Consider the following 20,856-nt stretch of genomic DNA (forward strand, 5'->3'; position numbering starts at 1 on the left):
TTAGTACCAATACGTTTGGGACAATTGTATGCTTCCAGCTTGTGTGAACAGTTTTGAGAAGGTTTTTTACTGTTCCAGCATGACTGTGCCCCAATGCACAAAGCAAGGTATATAAAGGCATGGTTGGATGAGAACAGTGTGGAGGACATACACTGGTCTACACAAAGTATTGATTTCAATCCTTCTAACACATTTGGGATGAACTAAAATGTAGATTATGAGCCAGACCCTCTTGTCCATCATTAGTGTCTGACCTCACTGCTCTTCTGGATGAATGAGCAAAAACTTCCTCCACACACTCTAAAAAGCTGGAAGCTGTTTTAGTTGCAAAGAGGGGACCAAATCCATACTAATGCCTATGGAATTTGAACAGAAAGTCATAACGGTTCCTGTACATGTAGGTGTCCCAATATAGTCTGTCAATATAGTGATTTCTAATGGGTGGGGGATTCATCCTCCATTAAACGTTTCATGCATATTACACAGAATACTCCTTTCACATATGGTTAACAAAAGTAAAATTTAGGGTGACAATATGTGAAGATGGTTCCCCTAAGTTCATATGCAGAATACAAAATGTACAATCAGAAGCTATAAACAGTTGAAAGAATTCAATAGGTTTCAGTATCTGATATTTATATTACTCTTATACAGTGCCATCATATTCCTCAGCATTTTACATACTGTACATCATTATCATTGTGCCATTGGGGCTCACAGTCTAAATTCCCTATCAGTATAGAGTATGGGAGGAAACAGGAGTACATGGAGGAAAGCCACGCAAACAGAGAGACCACATGCAAACACCCTGCAGATGTTGTCCTTGGTGGGATTTAACCCAGGACCCCAGTGCTGCAGGGCTCCAGTTCTAACTACTAAGCCTGCAGGTCTACTGCGATCAACATCCAACAGAGAAGTTACATGAGCACTGCCACCAAAACATTGTATGAAATCCACATACATGGTTTTAGAAGTAATTGGGTCTAGATTCTGTGATGGGATGTTGATCCAGGGATCTAGTCTGATTGTTGTATGTGGAGTCGGGAAGAAATTTTCCCCCTAATATGGAGCTATCAATGTCTGACCCATGGGGTTTTTGTCTTCCTCTGGATCAACATGTTAGGCTATAGGTTGAACTCGATGGACTTAAGTCTGCTTTCAACACTATGAAACTATAAAATATGCTTAGGTTGTTGACTTTCCTAAGTCTACGTTCACATTTGCGGTCGGCTCCGCAGCGTCGGGCGCCGCAGCGTCGCCGCATGCGTCATGCGCCCCTATATGTAACATGGGGGCGCATGGACATGCGTCGCACTTGCGTTTTGCGCCGCATGCGTCCCTGCGGCGCCCGCGTCCGGGCGCAGAGGATGCAGCAAGTTGCATTTTTGCTGCGTCCAAAATCAATGAAAAAAAGGACGCATGCGGCGCAAAACGCAGCGTTGTGCATGCGTTTTGCTGCGTTTTTGTTTGCGTTGTGCGTTGCGGCGCCGACGCTGCGGCGCACAACGCAAATGTGAACGTAGCCTAAGAAAGTTCCTCTGCTCTGGTGCACCCAATTCATGGGCTTTGAGAACAGTGGATTAGTTTTCGGGTGTTCAGAGATTGTAGCCACCTCTGGAGTGGAGCTAGATGAGAGGTCAAGAGTGCTGTTAAAGAGCAGTACTAGCTTGAAATCATTTATTTGATCATTTGAGTAATAATGTACTAATTGCTGATAGAATTTGCATTAAAAGGCTAACACTGAACCTTTGGTCCATATTTTGCACTGGGGCACAGGATTGTCAAAAACTGTGGCCCACAGCCTAAAAATTATAATGAAAAAAGAACATTCCATTCATTAAAAAAGCAATTATATACAGTAGGCGTCTTTTTAGAGTTTTTCTGAAAGGCAAAGGTTAAAACAATGTGCAATTCAGTGTGGCTAAAATACATGATTTCTCACTGGAAAGTTTTTCAATATGTACGGATAGGTAGACTTCTATGAAGTAAACCTTTGCTCTTCACCAAGTCGAGATCATTCTACAGTCATTAGGGTTTTACATTGTCCACAAAAGCTAATTTTCCTTACTAGTACGCAATTGCAATGAGTGACAATTATTTCGTTGTTGGAATGCAAATATCTATATTCTTACTATGTGTAGAACACTAATATATGTAAGGTTCACTATTGAACTAGTTTGGACACATTCACCTCTACAGAAGACTTTTTGTTCATAATATTAACTTGCCCTTATACAAGCTATGGAAATGACTTATTAGTTAAGAACTTTTGAAATCTTACAAACTAGCTTCTGATAATAATCATAAAGCATCATTATCTTTTTATAAGCTGTGTAGCCTTAATGGCATAGTACAAGGTTGTCAGTGGACGGTGTAGTGGTGTTGTCCTCCTTGGTCATATTTTTTGCATGTTTGTTTTTTTGTTATTCTTTACAGTAAGAAAACAATAAGCATTTGATAATAAATTGTGAATTTGATGAGAAACTCATATAAATGTTTGACATTTCATTCTGAAAGGAGTAAATGACAGTTTCTCTCTTATCTGATTCTTCTTTTTTTTCTCTCTTTAGTTATTTTGGGTAAAGTCTAATCTTCATTTTCTTTTAACCATTAATTTTTCTGTACTTCTAATTTTTTTTTTAGCCATGGCCAGTCGGCAAGTTGACATAGCCACACAGGGATGGTTTATTGGTCTGATGTGTGCTGTAGCCCTCCTGATTTTAGTCCTGCTGATAGTTTGCTTTATCCGACGAAATAAAGGTGGAAAGTATCCAGGTAAAACAGGAAAATATTTTTTGAAGATTTGGAAAATTGGTTCCATATAATATTTTAACTTTATTGCTGTGAACATTGATCCAGATAGTCACACAATCTTAAGACAATGCTGAATATCCAGAACACAGGCAGAGGGAGTAGAGGCAAGTCAAAAAAGTAAAGGACAATGATAAACAGGACAATCGTTCATATGGGCGGTTTACCCAGGGACGGACATACTGCACAGTGGCCCAAGAGAGATGGGCCCACTTCCACCTCCAAAACAAGAAAGCAGTTTCCTGGGCTACTATTTAAATAGGGGATATGTTGCCAACAATAATGTAAAATATGTGAAAGGAGGGAGAGGAGAAGAATGATTGCAAGTCGTTGATATGTAAAAATGAAAGTGAGTTGAACCCCGATCAAATTCCTGTATTGTCAATAGGCAATCATTACAGGCATTTTATGTGGCCTTGGAACAGGGTAATCAAAATCCACATCTAGTGATGTAGTAGTAATGGTAGGACATTCCCCAAAAATCCTTAAATTCCACTTCATGAAAAAAAGAGACAAAAAGTCTACATATTTCTGCTAATTATTTTTTCAGACTAATAAATTAATGATAATGTAATTAGAAATGTACACATTGTGGTAGCATGCCAGAGATCATTGTTATCTGTTTGCCTCTGATATATCTTCGGGCACTAGTGTAAGCATTGTGAGATCGTGAGAAAGCTGTTGTTACCTTACAAATTATGGTTTCGGCCTTTGAACCTTAATTATATAGGTGCTATATATTGTAATCCTGTTACCTGTTTATAATTGCCCAGGACCAAAATAAGCTATTCCAAAAATTATTTTAGTGTCTTCAATGCAAATAACATGGCAGAGCAGTCAGCGGAACAGAGTGATTCATGGCAAACGACTTGTTTCTGGATAGATGTTTCCATTTACTAAGCAGTATGCTACGTATGCAATCATTCATTCATTCATTCATTTATCTTACGCTCCATCCTTTTTTTTAATTATAAATAGTAAAAGAAAAGGAAGATGCCCATGCAGACAATGAGATACAGCCCATGAAAGAAGATGACGGAACATTTGGTGAATACAGGTAATGAACTTCTCCGGGCACAAATTTACAGTGGGTACGAAAAGTATTCAGACCCCTTGAAATTTTTCATTCTTTGTTTTATTGCAGCCATTTGGTAAATTCAGAAAAGTTAATTTTTTTTCTCATTCATGTACACTCTGCACCCCATCTTAACTGAAAAAAAACAAATGTAGAAATTTTTGCAAATTTATTAAAAAAGAAAAATTGATATATCATATGGTCATAATTATTCAGACCCTTTGCTCAGTATTGAGTAGAAGCACCCTTTTGAGCTAGTACAGCCACGAGTCTTTTTGGAAATGATGCAACAAGGTTTTTAAACCTGGATTTGGGGATCCTCTGCCATTCTTCATTGCAGATCCTCTCCAGTTCCGTCAGGTTGGATGGTAAATGTTGGTGGACAGCCATTTTTAGGTGTCTCCAGAGATGCTCAATTGGGTTTAGGTCAGGACTCTGGCTAGGCCAGTCAAGAATGATCACAGAATTGTTCTGAAGCCACTCCTTTGTTATTTTAGCTGTAGGGTCATTGTCTTGTTGGAAGGTGAACCTCTGGCCAAGTCTGAGGCCCAAAGCACCCTGGAAGAGGTTTTCATGCAGGATATTTCTGTACTTGGCTGCATTTATGTTTCCTTCAATGGCAACCAGTCGTCCTGTCCCTGCAGCTGAAAAACACCCCCATAGCATGATTCTGCCACCACCATTTTTCACTGTTGGGATTATATTGGGCAGATGATGAGCAGTGCCTGGTTTTCTCCACACATACCGCTTAGAATTATCACCAAAAATGTCTATGTTTGTCTCATCAGACCAGAGAATCTTATTTCTCATAGTCTGGGAGTCCTTCGTGTTTTTTAGCAAACTCTATGCGGGCTTTCATATGCCTTGCTCTGAGGTGGGTCTTCCATCTGGCCACTCTGCTATAAACTGATGGGGGGCTGCAGTGATAGTTGACTTTGTGGAACTTTCTCCCATCTCCCTACTGCATCTCTGGAGCTCAGCCACAGTGATCTTGGGGTTCTTCTTTACCACTCTCACCAAGGCTCTTCTCCCACAATTGCTCAGTTTGGCTGGACAGCCAGGTCTAGGAAGACTTTTGGTGGTCCCAAACCTCTTCCATTTAAGGATTATGGAGGCCACTGTGCTTTTAGGAATGTTGAGTACTACAGAAATTCTGTTGTAACCTTGGCCAGATCTGTGCCTTGCCACAATTCTGTCTCTGAGCTCCTTGGCCAGTTCCTTTGACCTCATGATTCTCATTTGGACTGACATGCACTGTGAGCTGTCAGGTCTTATATAGACAGGTGTGTGCCTTTCCAAATCAAGTCCTATCAGTTTAATTAAACACAGCTGGACTACAATGAAGGAGTAGAACCATCTCGAGGATCACAAGGAAATGGACAGCATGTGACTTAAATTTGAGTGTCTGAGTAAAGGGTCTGAATACTTAAGACCATGTGATATTTCAGTTTTTCTTTTTTAATAAATATGCAATAATTTCTACATTTCTGTTTTTTTTTCAGTCAAGATGGGGTGCAGAGTGTACGTTAATGAGAAAAAAATGAACTTTTTTGAATTTACTAAATGGCTGCAATGAAACAAAGAGTGAAAAATTTTAAGGGGTCTGAATACTTTCTGTACCCACTGTATGCTTTAAAATTCAGCCTTTATATGAAGATGTAGACAAACAGAAACCTGTTGATAGAAACCAGCCTTAAAGAGGTTTTGCACTACTCTGATAGTGATGTCCAACACCCTGCATACCTACTGATCAGTTGTTACCAGGTCCAGTAGTGGCTAGATTTAAACAATTTATCGAAAATATCACAACTGCTTAGAGTTTTGGTGGCTGCTCCCATGTAGCGCAGATCAACTCCTATTAGTACTCAGCTGTAGTAATCGAGAACGGCCACTGTACAGTATATGGAGATGTGGTGTTCTGTTCCATACACTGTTGATATATCCGGCCACTACCACTGCCAGAGTTGGTAACAACTGGTTATGCCAGTTGTAGGACCCACACTAATGTGATATTGATAGCATAGGTCATCGGTAAAATAGTCATGAATAACCCCTTTAAGAATAAATTAATCCACCAGAGGATGGACATATGATTTCTAAAAAGCTTGATTGACAGCAACATTTCAGAAAAATGACTAGTATGTGCAATGGAAATGTAGCATTCTGTAATGTGCGCAGGGTGGTAGTCAGGGGCTGCATTGCCATGCCTTGGCACCACACAAATAAATTGTGACCCAGTGTGCCATCTCGTGTAGGGTGCATTACATTCACTTACCAGTTATAGGGCTCAGCTCTCTTCAGTTCTGTATATGTATTAACAATTAACAGTTATTTGACAGTTGCAGTACATCGGATTGTATCACACAGTATCAGGCACAGCACACTCCGTTTCTTGTTTCTGTAACACAGTTTCCCGCTTTACTTGCGTTATCGCCTGAACTATCCCTGCTGTAACAGTTATTGTCAGCCCTAGAGATTTTCTATCCGGCCTCACAGTATAGTAGAGATCCATAACCTTTCCCTCACGTGGTTTCACATCCCACTTCCTCTGTGCAGAAGAGGTGTCTGTGCTCTCCATAGCCACCGACTTGAGCCATGAGCTCCAGATGTTGCAAGAATATCCACAAGGAGTTTAGTAAGGCGTCATACCGCCCAGCACAACTTGTACTTGCTTCTGTTAGCGGCCCACTGCACTTTGAACTCATCTTAGCAAATGTCACCAATGAACTCTCTTCACCAACTGACTAAAACCAGGAAGTGGTTGCCTTTTACTGTCCCTAACCCTTCCCACTTTGGGCTGGACCAATCTTTAACTATCTGGGCAACTTAACGTGTGCACTATACTTCCTATATCTAGTATTCCCACAACTGTTTATTTCCCCTAACCCTTTCTAACCCTAGGCTTTCCCTATATAAATCCTATATATTGTTCATATTACACATTAATCATGTTGCATTACAGTAACGATATCACTTGGTGCCAATGGAACTCTATACAGATTAACAAATTACATTACTCACGAAATACAATAAAACCACGTTACAAACACATATTTAAATATACTCGTTTCAGGCGTTTTCTTTAGGGGGAGAGGCGTATGACATCTCCTGTCACAATCTTACAATTCCACCGGTATTATTCAAGGGAAAAATAAGTGTTAGGGCTGGCGGAACGCACCGAATAAATATAAAGATAATAAAAGGTGCGTTTGCAGCCCGGGGTCCAACGTGCAGAGATGGAACCTGCTGCTAGATAATGGCGGCACGATATGGCGGTACTACGTCCAACTAAACTCGGGTTCCGTCACCTGGTATGAACTGATGCGAACTCTGTCGCAGGGAAACTACGGTAACGCTGTGCCCTGTTAGCAGTCACAGGGTGCAGTAGATGGACGCTAGTGGGATCTCTGAAATTCACCCCCACTATGCTGGTGATTGATCCCGCTCTGACCCTCGGTGGCTTTTGAGCCCGCACCTGAGGACGCCCTGAGTCAGATGCTGAGATCAAGCTGGAGTTCCCACCCTACACTTACCGGTTGCACAGAGTGCGTACAGCACCGCACTGGCGGATGCCACTAACCACCCTTACAAGGGTTAGGAATGTGCTCTAATTGCACACGGCGCCGCACTGGCTGCTGGTTAGGCGCAGTAAGGATCGTGCTCTTGTGTTAAGGCTAGCACTGTCAGGCACTAGCTAGCTCCAATATTCGCGAACATTCAACAACTCTAGGAATGGGAATGATTAACCCCTTCCTGACCTGTGACGCCACGTAGGTATCATGAAAGTCGGTGCCAATCCGACCTGTGACGCCTATGTGGCGTCATGGAGGGATCGCGTCCCTGCAGATCGGGTGAAAGGGTTAACTCCAATTTCACCCGATCTGCAGGGACAGGGAGAGTGTTACTTTAGCCCAGGGGGGGTGGCTTTGCCCCCACGTGGCTATGATCGTTCTGATCGTTGCCAATCAGAGCAATTTGTAATATTTCACCTATGAAATTTGGTGAAATATTACAATCCAGCCATGGCCGATGCTGCAATATCATCGGCCATGGCTGGAGACCACGATCTGACCCCCCACCGACTGACAGTGGCGATCTGCCGCCGCTGTCAGTCTTTCCTCCCCTCCGTTCGGTGCTCCGCTCCCCTCCGGTGCCCCACCCGCTGTCCGATCCCACCCCCCGTACCGCTGGTGTCCCTGAAGTTCCGTCCGGCATCTTCGATGGGCGCCGCCATCTTCCAAAGTGGCGGGCGCATGCGCAGTGCACCCGCCGAATCTGCCGGCTGGCAGATTCGTTACAGGTACATTTTGATCACTGTGATGGTTATATCACAGTGATCAAAATAAAAAAAATAGTAAATAAAGCCCCCTCTTTTCACCCCCATAGGTAGGGAAAATAATGAAATAAATAAAATATATTTATTTTTATTTTTCCAGTAGGGTTAGGGTTAGAAATAGGGTTAGGGTTAGGGTTGCAATTAGGGTTAGAATTAGGCTATGTGCACACGGTGCGGATTTGGCTGCGAATCTGCAGCGGATTGGCCGCTGCGGATTCGTGGCAGTTTTCCATCACGTTTACAGTACCATGTAAACCTATGGAAAACCAAATCTGCTGTGCCCATGGTACGGAAAATACCGTGCGGAAACGCTGCGTTGTATTTTCCGCAACATGTCAATTCTTTGTGCGGATTCCGCAACGTTTTACACCTGTTCCTCAATAGGAAAACACTGGAAATCCGCAGTAAATCCACAAGTAAAACGCAGTGCGTTTTACCTGCAGATTTTTCAAAAACGGTGCAGAAAAATCCTCACACGAATCCGTAACGTGGGCACATAGCCTTAGGGTTAGGGCTGGAACTAGAGTTAGGGTTGGAATTGGGGTTAGGGTTGGAATTAGGGTTAAGATTAGGGTTAGGGGTGTGTTAAGGTTAGGGTTAGGCTTGTGATTAGGGTTATGGTTAGGGTTGGTTGTGTGTTGGGGTTAGGGTTGGGATTAGGGTTAGGGTTGGGATTAGGGTTAGGGGTGTGTTGGGGTTAGGGTTGTGATTAGGGGTGTGTTGGGGTTAGGGTTGTGATTACGGTTATGGTTAGAGTTGGGATTAGAGTTAGGGGTGTGTTGGGGTTAGTGTTGGAGTTAGAATTGAGGGGTTTCCACTATTTAGGCACATCAGGGGGTCTCCAATCACGACATGGCGCCACCATTGATTCCAGCCAGTCTTGCATTCAAAAAGTCAAATGGTGCTCCCTCCCTTCCGAGCCCCGAGGTGTGCCCAAACAGTGGTTTACCCCCACATATGGGGTATCAGCGTACTCAGAAAAAATTGTACAACCATTTTTGGGTCTAATTTCTCCTGTTACCCCTGGAAAAATAAAAAAATGGGGGCTAAAAAATTATTTTTGTGGGAGAAAAAAAGATTTTTTATTTTCACGGCTCTGCGTTATAAAATTCTGCGAAGCACTTGGGGGTTAAAAGTGCTCACCACAAATCTAAATAAGTTCCTTGGGGGGTCTAGTTTCCAAAATGGGGTCACTTGTGGTGGGTTTCTACTATTTAGGTACATCAGGGGATCTGCAAACGCAACGTGACACCCGCAGACCATTCCATCAAAGTCTGCATTTCAAAACGTCACTACTTCCTTTCCGAGCCCCAACGTGTGCCCAAACAGTGGTTTACCCCCACATATGGGGTATCAGTGTACTCAGGACAAACTGGACAACAACTATTGGGGTTCAGATTCTCGTGTTACCCTTTTGAAAATAAAAAATTGCTGGCTAAAAAAAATATTTTTGAGGAAAAAAAAAGATTTTTTATTTTCACGGCTCTGCGTTATACACTTTTGTGAAGCACTTGGGGGTTCAAAGTGCTCACCACACATCTAGAGAAATTCCTTGGGGGCTCTAGTTTCCAAAATGGGGTCAATTGTGGGGGTTTCTACTGTTTAGGCACATCAGGGGCTCTGCAAAAGTAACATGACGCCCGCAGACCATTCCATCAAAGTCTGCATTCCAAAACATCACTACTTCCCTTCCGAGCTCTGCCATGCGCCCAAATAGTGGTTTACCCCCACATATGGGGTATGAGCATACTCAGGATAAACTGGACAACAACTTTTGGGGTCCAATTTCTCCTGATAACCTTGTGAAAATAAAAAATTGTGGGCTAAAAAATAATTTTTGAGGAAAGAAAACTGATTTTTTATTTTCATAGCTCTGCATTATAAACTTCTGTGAAGCACTTGGGGGTTCAAAGTGCTCATCACACATCTAGTGGAGTTCCTTGGGGGGTCTAGTTTCCAAAATGGTGTCACTTGTGGGGGAGTTCAAATATTTAGGCACACAGGGGCTCTCCAAACGCGACATGGTGACCGCTAACGATTGAAGCTAATTTTTCCTTCAAAAAGTCAAATGGCGCTCCTTCCCTTCCGAGCCTTGCCGTGTGCCCAAAGAGTGGTTTACCCCCATATGTGAGGTATATGTGTACTCAGGAGAAATTACTCAACAAATTTTAGGATCCATTTTATCCTGTTACCCATGTGAAAACAAAAAAATTGAGGCTAAAAGAATTTTTTTGTGAAAAAAAAGTACTTTTTCATTTTTACGGATCAATTTGTGAAGCACCTGGGGGTTGAAAGTGCTCACTATGCATCTAGATAAGTACCTTGGGGGTCTAGTTTTCAAAATGGGGTCACGTGTGGGGGAGCTGCAATCTTTAGGCACACAGGGGCACTCCAAACGCGACATGGTGTCCGCTAAAGATTGGAGCCAATTTTTCATTCAAAAAGTAAAATGGCACTCCTTTCCTTCCGAGCCCTGTCGTGCGTCCCCACATATGGGGTATCCGCGTACTCAGGACAAATTGTACAACAACTTTCAGGGTCCAGTTTATCCTTTTACTATTGGGAAAATAAAAAAATTGTTGCTAAAAGTTCATTTTTGTGACTAAAAAGTTAAATGTTAATTTTTTCCATCCATGGTACTTCTGCTGCTGTGAAGCACCTGAAGGGTTAATAAACTTCTTGAATGTGGTTTTGAGCACCTTGAGGGGTGCAGGTTTTAGAATGGTGTAACTTTTGGGTATTTTCAGCCATATAGACCCCTCAAAGTGACTTCAAATGTGAGGTGGTCCCTAAAAAAAATGGTTTTGTAAATTTTGTTGGAAAAATGAGAAATCGCTGGACAAATTTTAACCCTTATAACTTCCTAGCAAAATTATGCTGATGTAAAGTAGACACGTGGGAAATGTTATTTATTAACTATTTTGTGTCACATAACTCTCTGGTTTAACAGAATAAATATTCAAAATTTGAAAATTGCAACATTTTCGCCAAATTTCCATTTTTTTCACAAATAAACGCAAAAATTATCGACCTAAATTTATCACTAACATGAAAACAGTCTCAGAATCGCTAGCATCCGTTGAAGCGTTCTTGAGTTATTACTTCATAAAGGGACACTGGTCAGAATTGCAAAAAATGGCCAGGTCATTAACCCCTTCACCCCCGGAGCTTTTTCCGTTTTTTCGTTTTCGTTTTTGCTCCCCTCCTTCCCAGAGCCATAACTTTTTTATTTTTCCGTCAATATGGCCATGTGAGGGCTTATTTTTTGCGGGACGAGATGTGCTTTTGAACGGTACCATTGGTTTTACCATGCCGTGTAACAGAAAACGGAAAAAAAATTCCAAGTGTGATGAAATTGCAAAAAAAAGTGCAATCTCACTCTTGTTTTTTGTTTGGCTTTTTTGCTAGGTTCACCAAATGCTAAAACTGACCTGCCATTATGATTATCCAGGTCATTACGAATTCTTACACACCTAACATGTCTAGGTTATTTTTTTATCTAAGTGGTGAAAACAAATTCCAAATTTTGCTAAAAAAAAAAAAAAATTGCGGCGATTTTCCGATACCCGTAGCGTCTCCAATTTTCATGATCTGGGGTTGGGTGAGGGCTTATTTTTTGCGTGCCAAGCTGGCATTTTTAATGATACCATTTTGGTGTAGATACATTCTTTTGATCGCCCGTTATTGCATTTTAATGCAATGTCGCGGCGACCAAAAAACGTAATTTTGATTTTTTTTCTCGCTACGCCATTTAGCGGTCAGGTTAATCCTTTGTTTTTATTGATAGATCGGGCGATTCTGAACGCGGCGATACCAAATATGTGTAGGTTTGATTTTTTTTTTAATAGTTTTGTTTTGATTGGGGCGAAAGGGGGGTGATTTGAACTTTTATATATTTTTCATTTCTTTTATATTTTTAACCACTTTTTTTTTTTTAATTTTGGCATGCTTCAATAGCCTCCATAGGAGGCTAGAAGCATGCACAACTCGATCGGCTCTGCTACATAGAGGTGACATACCGATCACCTCTATGTAGCAGAAAGGCAGGTGTACTTTGAGCGCCGACCACTGGGTGGCGCTCAAAGCAATCGGCCATCAACAACCATAGAGGTCTCAAGGAGACCTCTGGTTGTTATGGCGATGCACTGCTGACCCCCGATCATGTGACGGGGGTCAGCAGTGCAAGCACTACCGGCCGCGCGGCCGGGAGCGCTAGTTAAATGCCGCTGTCAGCGCTTGACGGCGGCATTTAACTAGTTAATGGGCGCGGGCGGATCGCGATTCCGCTCGCGCTCATTGCACGCACATGTCAGCTGTACAAAACAGCTGACATGTCGCGGCTTTAAGGTGGGCTCGCCGCCGGAGCCCACCTTAAAGCAGGGGATCTGCCAGCTGACGTACTATTCCGTCAGCTGGCAGAAAGGGGTTAAGGTCAAAATAGGCTGGGTCATGAAGGGGTTAAGGAGCTATCACCAGAACAGGCATACAACCACACACACACGATTACAGGTTTATACTAGCTCATGGCCGAGCAGCCATGCGATCTTTTTATAGATGTAGCCTTCCGGGACCTTCCTAGTGGTCCAATCAGAGCCGCTACAGGACCTAAGCATGTGACCTCCGACCTCCAATGAGAGGTTGTCCTATGGGCATGCTCAGTATGGGAAAAGCAGGGCTTAGTCCCTGAAACGCCTGTTCGCTGCTGATCAGTACTGGCTACAAAGGCAGAGCTTGGAAAGGCTGCAGTAACCAAGCACACAGTATCACCTTGAGCCAGACGCTGGGACCGATGTCTCTGCTGAGCAGACTCCACTGCGGCTGGGGAAGAATGGGAGACCGCAGAGGACATGGTTCAATGTTGCCCCTGTGCAGTGGTGGGAACTCGACACCTAACAATAAGGATCGTAGTAAAAATTATAGGAGATGTGCATACATAACGTGTTTACTTTTTTTTTTCCTTCAAAAAGTGTCTCGTGGAAAGAACACAGCATGAAAAATGCACGTTTTTACCACATTTTTGCTGGCGTTTTTGATGATGCTTTTGATTTTTTTGTGCTCTTTTACCATTCATTAGAATGGGTGAAAATTGCAAGCTGTGCATAAGATTTCAGAAATCTCAGTCACTTTGCAGGGACATTAAAATGCTGCATTTTTCGTTAAAACAATAACGTGTGAACATACAGCTTATTGCAATTTCTTTTTCCTGGGTGTGTATTCTTCATTATTTACAGGATATTTAGGTTACTTGGAAGGAAAGAATGGACATTAGCAATCTTACAATACAGTGGCTTATAATAATAGAAGTTTTCTTTCAGTAAACAGTTACATACATGTGTTCCTGTAAGTAAAATTACACAGCATCCTGGATTACGCTATCAATGAAAATCAGCATTAGAGAAAATGGAAAAAAATGTCTTCTCTTTGTGTTCCTCTGTGAGCTTGCGGACAGGTTTCTGAAAATCAGGCCATTCTTTTCTTGAACTTCCTGCAGGTGTCAGACCAGTAACATAACCCATAACTACCTTTTCACAATGGGTTACAGCATGTTTGTGCTATTTGTACACTATTATTATACAAGTCTGGTTGTTGGAAATTGGAATAATTTTCGTGTTTAATCATGATTTGAATAATTACCACATAGCTAAACGCAGTTTCTTGTCTACCAGTGATGCTGAGGACCACAAACCTCTTAAGAAAGGGAGCCGGACCCCGTCAGACAGAACTGTGAAAAAAGAAGACAGCGATGATAGTTTAGTGGATTATGGAGAAGGAGTAAATGGGCAGTTTAATGAAGATGGCTCCTTCATTGGACAATATAGCGGCAAAAAAGAAAAAGAACCTGTAGAAGGCAATGAAAGTTCAGAGGCTCCATCTCCTGTCAACGCCATGAATTCCTTTGTGTAGTCACCTTCAAGTGGTCATATTCTCTTTTGCAACTGCCACGTTCCATTCGATGCACTCAGCTTCCATTAAGTGGTCCACGCGATGTAGAGCTATCCATGCGTTGAACAGTACTTTCTAAAAGCAAGGACTTGTAAGTGGTCCTGGATGTCGGTTTCATGGTACAACATATTCATCCTTTTTTTTGTTCAGGATGTATTGTTTTTCTACAGAAACGTGCACAGAATCTACAATGTAGCAACATGAAGTAAGCTTAAAGTCCTGTTTCTTTTCTGAACCTCTAATGCATGAAATGGTCCACTTGTCACTTACCAGCCAGTGTATGTAAGCCATGGTATGGTCCTTTGTTAAACAGTCCTTGGTCAGACACTCGGGTATAGAGTCCGTTCCTTTTGTCAGTATTCTAGTAGTGTGACAATGTGTAGAACGTCAATGTCTATGTGGACATTGCTGGTGAAGTGGGTGAATTTATTGTATACTCAACCATGTCTTTACAAAAGACTAGAACGTAAATATATCTATATGGCGGCTAAATGATTTAAGTATGACACTTACATTCGCTGATGCTTACCCAGACCCAAATATATACTCTCTCCCATTATTTTATAGCCCTTTTGAACATATAAAGTATTATACGTACAGTGTGGTATATTGTACACCGTGTATAAATCAGGCTATAATCAATTCCATAAAGTGATTAGCTTTGCAATGCATTCTGGGATTTGTATTTTTCACAGTCACTGAGGGGACGTTAGATGACCACCTGGCTTCACGAAACCCCCCTGCATATTTTCCAGTGCCTTTATTTGATATGCGTTCCATGATGCACTGCTCTGCTGGGTATGTTAGCACAGACTGATGAACTACAGTATTTTTTTTTTGCCAAAAATGTAAATTGTGTAAATGATAAAGACGTTATAAAAGCATTATTGGAAAAAGATTTTTTAAAAAATCTCTATTGTACACTGTAAAATGAAATTGTCTATATGCTGCTGCAGGTCCATTGTTTACTGACGTCGCTATGAACAGCAAAGTGTCCATAGCACCAACCGTGATCATATGCGAAAGGAAAGCACAGCATGTACTGGGATCCATATACACCAACCCATCGGCTTCTCACAAAGTGTCTCAGCGAATATCGCACCTAGGACGACTCGTACGCAATGTCTCCTTGTGATCCCATTAGAGCTAAAGAACAAACGCCAGAATGAAATCCTGCAAAAGAGAACAGTCCTCCCAATGATCAGTAGAAAGGAGGGATGTTATCCATGATGAAACCTATTCCTCGTGGCTACGTAAACTATTCCAATACTGTGGTTTAGCTTCATATGAAATTATATAACAGCCTATGGTTGAAGCAATGCTCAGTTTCATTTGCCAATATATTGCATTTTCATAACTTGCATCAAGTTTAATTTTAAGTGAGCTTTTATATGTAGATATTTTGTTCAATTTGTAAATATACAGAAAGATTAGACGCTTCTATGCTTGTAGATGTGACAGAGAAATAAAGTAAAGGTTATGTACTGTATAAGAAGAAATATAGCCAATGGAGTGCATGGTAATTTTCAAGACATCTACTTCAATGCATATATTTTGCTGTGAAATGACATAGTGAACTATTGTGTTTACTGCAGACTTCTGTAACTTGTGCCAGTATGTTACATTTACCATTCCTCCTCTCAGATATTATAGGAATAAAGCACAAGTTTGGCAGCTGGGTATACACTCCTGACCCTTCCTCAACTTACATTCTGTATCAGCCCTTTAACCTCTAGAATTACAACATATTTTAGTGTCTTAAAGAGGATGTCCGGTCTAAAATGAACAGTCTGCAGTCACTCTATGTGCGCTGTGAGGATTTGATGGTTTCTGATCCGGAAACGGCGGTGATGTATGCAATATGCATACTCCCGGGCAGAAGCCATCTAGTGGAAGCAGCCTTGCTCCATACAAGTGTGTGTGTGTCTAGTGGCTGCCACCTTCTATAGGGAGCGGCCTCGCTCTATACACATATATGGAGGGAGGCCGCATTCACTAGATGGGTTCAGCCTGGGAATATGCATATCGCATACATCACCTCCGTTCTTGACTCAGAAACCAGCCAGTCCTCACTGCTGAGGGGATTCAAAAGTCTGCAGTCACAGAGCGTGACTTAAGACTTTTCATTTTAGACCAGAAAACCCCTTTATTGGGTTCTGAGGGAAAGCAAAGAAATGATACAATTCTTATTTCAAAGCACAACTAGGCAGTATCCGGTGATAAAGAGACTTCAATAGCTTATCGGTGGCTGTGATGGTCTTTTATCAAGGGGAAATCACTGTGACATAATTCTGTGTTGTGTCAATTTATATAGCAAAAGATGTGTCTGCTTGTCAAGGTTCCCTGTCTGCGTCCTTAAAAGTAGCATATTCTTCATAACGTGACTCTGCCATGCTTTAGAATTGACACAAGAGAGCATGAGAATTGTGCCTTAGTCCTTGATCAATGACCTCCGGACAAGTAACACATGCTAACACAAGCTGTGCATGTTGTGGTTCACCTGCAGACTCTCTTGTGTAAAAACAACATTTTGTATATTAATAAATGTATTCAAGTTTCAGCTGCTGTGTGAATGTGTCATTTTACATTTCTTCTGATAAGAATTACATTGTAAAATGTAAAGAATGGGATACTTGGATATCTGCCACGTCCTCTCTAGCTTTTGGCATCAGTCAAAACTCTGCAATTTACAGCAGTCTGATTGCAAATTACACCTATTGTCTGACAATGACATGACATCATAGACAGATGAATTAAAGCTGACTTGGGTTAAATAGATAATCCAATATACCATAAATGTCTGATAGGTACTTTAGAACTTATACTGAATATACTGGAATAAAAGGAAATATATACTTACAAAATGACCTATTGTTTTTGTGTTAAAATTATTATTTTGAAAAATTTGGAATTTTTTTTCAGATCACATTCTATATAAAAAAATAGATATCTTGTAATTTTCAGACTGGCAACTACTGATTTTTTTAGAGTCCTACTTCCTGTTATTCACAGAGAGTTTTCAGTTGTCTCATAATCATTAGAGGCAGAATTACAATTGCAGATAACTCCCCTATACTCAGCTGATATTGCAGGATCCACCTGATGTCTCATCTGACCCTGCTCTCCCTTCCTTCACCATGAGTTTTTCAAAGGCTCATAAGATGCTTTAATACAAAAGATTGGTTCTGAGTCAGTCTTTTGCTGGCAATATAAATTTGGATTTTCTTTTATAAACAGATCATGTGAAAAGTAAAAAAAAAATACATTTAATGTAAAAAAAAAAAGATTTAGGGCACGTTCACACTAGCGTATAAAAATCGGTCCGGTTCTCATCCAGAAGAGCTGGAAAAGTGGAATCCACATGGTTTATCTTTTGTCATGCAAATGCTATGCAAGTGTGTGATTATTTTCTCGTCTCACATCCGTATGCAAGCCGTATGCAATGCATTTTTAACATAATCTTTTATTTATCTTTTATATAATATAATACTAACTTAAAGCTAGTTTACAAAAGTAATAAAGCAATCTTATATACAAATATATAGCAATAGTTTATAGAAAGATATTTGATATATACCGTAATAGATAAATAGAAACATAGGTGTCAATCTTCCTCGTCTTGGGCTCCATGCAAGATCTAGCCTCATGGGGTAAGGATTAGTGATGAGCGAGTGTACTCGTTGCTCAGGTTTTCCCGAGCACGCTCGGGTTACCTCCGAGTATTTATGACTGCTCAGAGATTTAGTTTTCATTTCGGCAGCTGAATGATTTACAGCTAGTAGCCAGGTTGAGTACATGTGGGGGTTGCCTGGTTGCTAGGGAATCCCTACATGTAATCAAGCAGGCTAGTATCTGTAAATCATTCAGCTGCCGCTATGAAATCTAAATCTCCGAGCAGTCATAAATACTCAGAGGTCACACAAGCGTGCTCGGGAAAACCCGAGCAACGAGTACACTCATCACTAGTAAGGATGATTCTGAGAAAAGTCAGGAAAACTTGAAGAGAGCTGGGACCACAGTCTCAAACATTACCATTAGTAGTACACTACGCTGTCATAGATTAAAATCCTACAGGGCGTAAGCTCCCCCTGCTCACGTCAGCACATGTTGAGGCCAGTTTGATGTGCACCAGTGACCATCTGGACGATCCAGAGGGGCTATGGGAAATAGTCATGTGGTCAGATGAGACCAAAATAGAATTTTTTGATATCAACTCCACTCGCCGTATTTGCAGAGAAGAAAGATGAGTACAACCCAGAGAACACCATCCCAACCGTGAAGCATTGTAGGGCAAACATCATACTTTGGGAGTGCTTTTCTGCAAGGGGGACAGGACAACTGCACCATATTGAAGGGAGGATGGATGGGTATTGCAAGATTTTGGCCAACAACCTCCTTCCCTCAGTCAGAGCATTGAACATGGGTCGTGGCTGGGTCTTCCAGCTTGACCATGACCCAAAACACAGCCAGGGCAACTAAGAAATGGCTACATAAGAAGCATGTCAAGGTCCTGAAGTGGTCTAGCCAGTCTCCAGACCTGAACCCAATAAAAAATCTTTGGCCGGAGCTGAAACTCAATGTTGCCCAGCAACAGCCCTGAAATGTGAAAGATCTGGAGGAGTAAGTCAAAATCCCTGCTGCAGTGTGTACAAACTTGGTCAAGAACTACAGGAAACGTCTAACCTCTAATTGCAAATGTTTCTGAACCAAATTTTAGGTTCTGGTTTTCTATTGTACCAAATACTTATTTCATGCAATAAAATGCAAATTTGTTATGTAAAAGTAATATAATGTGATTTTCTGAATTTTTTTTTTAGATTCTGCCTCTCACAGTTGAAGTGTACCTATGATAAAAAATGATAGACTTCTGCATTCTTTGTAGGTGGGAAATATTGCAAAATCAGCAGTGTATCAAATACTTATTTAAACCAATGTACAGGGTGGGCCATTTATATAGATACACCTAAATAAAATGGGAATGGTTGGTGATATCAACTTTCTGTTTGTGGCACATTAGTATATGGGAGGGGGGAAACTTTTCAAGATGGGTGGTGACCATGGTGGACATTTTGAAGTCGACCATTTTGGATCCAACTTTATTTTTTTCAATGGGAAGAGTTTTATAGCAAATAGATAAATGGCTGCACTCAAAATTTACTAAGGCAAGGAAATGTGCAATGCATGAAATGTGAATAGCATAATGGCTTGGGAAATTTATGAAAAAACACATGAGATTCTTAGCACAAGATTTGGCCAAAAGTTGTGAGCCCATCCACCAAAAGTCAAGGTAATCTCAAAACGGATGGGTACCTGAGCTGACTGCCTAGTGTGAACACTTACCTATGGCTAATAACATGGTAAAACCTGCTTTTATAGGAAGCTTAGAACCAACTGTGTCTGGATGTAATTAAAATCACAGCATGGTGAAGGGCGGGGCGTTCAAGTCAGAAAAAATAGTACATAGTAAATATAAGAACTGACTGAACAGCAATATAGTCTGAACTGGTGCATAACTAGAAAAGTCATATAACAAATAGATCAATGGCTGCACTCAAAATTTACTGTGCTAAGGCAAGGAAATGTGCAATACATGAAATGTGAATAGCATAATGGCTTGGGAAATTTATGAAAAAACACATGAGATTCTTAGCACAAGATTTGGCCAAAAGTTGTGAGCCCATCCACCAAACATCAAGGTAATCTCAAAACGGATGGGTACCTGAGCTGACTGCCTAGTGTGAACACTTACCTATGGCTAATAACATGGTAAAGCCTGCTTTTATAGGAAGCTCAGAACCAACTGTGTCTGGATGTAATTAAAATCACAGCATGGTGAAGGGCGGGGCGTTCAAGTCAGAAAAAATAGTACATAGTGAATATAAGAAAACTGACTGAACAGCAATATAGTCTGAACTGGTGCATAACCAGAAAAGTCATATAGCAAATAGATCAATGGCTGCACTCAAAATTTACTGTGCTAAGGCAAGGAAATGTGCAATACATGGAATGTGAATAGCATAATGGCTTGGGAAATTTATGAAAAAACACATGAGATTCTTAGCACAAGATTTGGCCAAAAGTTGTGAGCCCATCCACCAAACGTCAAGGTAATCTCAAAACGGATGGGTACCTGAGCTGACTGCCTAGTGTGAACACTTACCTATGGCTAATAACATGGTAAAGCCTGCTTTTATAGGAAGCTCAGAACCAACTGTGTCTGGATGTAATTAAAAACACAGCATGGTGAAGGGCGGGGCGTTCAAGTCAGAAAAAATAGTACATAGTAAATATAAGAAAACTGACTGAACAGCAATCTAATCTGAACTGGTGCATAACCAAAAAAGTCATATAGCAAATAGATCAATGGCTGCACTCAAAATTTACTGTGCTAAGGCAAGGAAATGTGCAATACATGAAATGTGAATAGCATAATGACTTGGGTTCACACTAGGCAGTCAGCTCAGGTACCCATCCGTTTTGAGATTACCTTGACGTTTAGTGGATGGGCTCACAACTTTTGGCCAAATCTTGTGCTAAGAATCTCATGTGTTTTTTCATAAATTTCCCAAGCCATTATGCTATTCACATTTCATGTATTGCACATTTCCTTGCCTTAGCACAGTAAATTTTGAGTGCAGCCATTGATCTATTTGCTATATGACTTTTCTGGTTATGCACCAGTTCAGACTAT

The 20,856-nt window shown here is 41.1% G+C and overlaps 1 protein-coding gene across 24 annotated transcripts in view; it reads left to right on the top strand.

Annotated features, from left to right (window-relative positions):
- NRCAM (neuronal cell adhesion molecule) overlaps positions 1–16,725 on the top strand; it is a 305,467-nt gene extending 288,742 nt beyond the window's left edge. For 23 of the 24 annotated variants that reach the window (XM_077265085.1, XM_077265082.1, XM_077265088.1 and 20 more), the window contains 3 exons: positions 2,644–2,775; positions 3,790–3,868; positions 13,889–16,725. In XM_077265085.1, the coding sequence (XP_077121200.1) occupies positions 2,644–2,775; positions 3,790–3,868; positions 13,889–14,126 (449 nt within the window). In that variant the 3' untranslated portion in view covers positions 14,127–16,725. Of the gene's footprint in view, positions 1–2,643; positions 2,776–3,789; positions 3,873–13,888 lie in introns of those variants that run through there. The other variant, XM_077265107.1, reaches the window with a different exon arrangement.
- Positions 16,726–20,856: the final 4,131 nt, after the last annotated feature.

The sequence above is a fragment of the Ranitomeya variabilis genome, chromosome 5 (assembly GCF_051348905.1).
Source record: "Ranitomeya variabilis isolate aRanVar5 chromosome 5, aRanVar5.hap1, whole genome shotgun sequence".
NCBI classification, from domain to species: Eukaryota; Metazoa; Chordata; class Amphibia; order Anura; family Dendrobatidae; genus Ranitomeya; species Ranitomeya variabilis.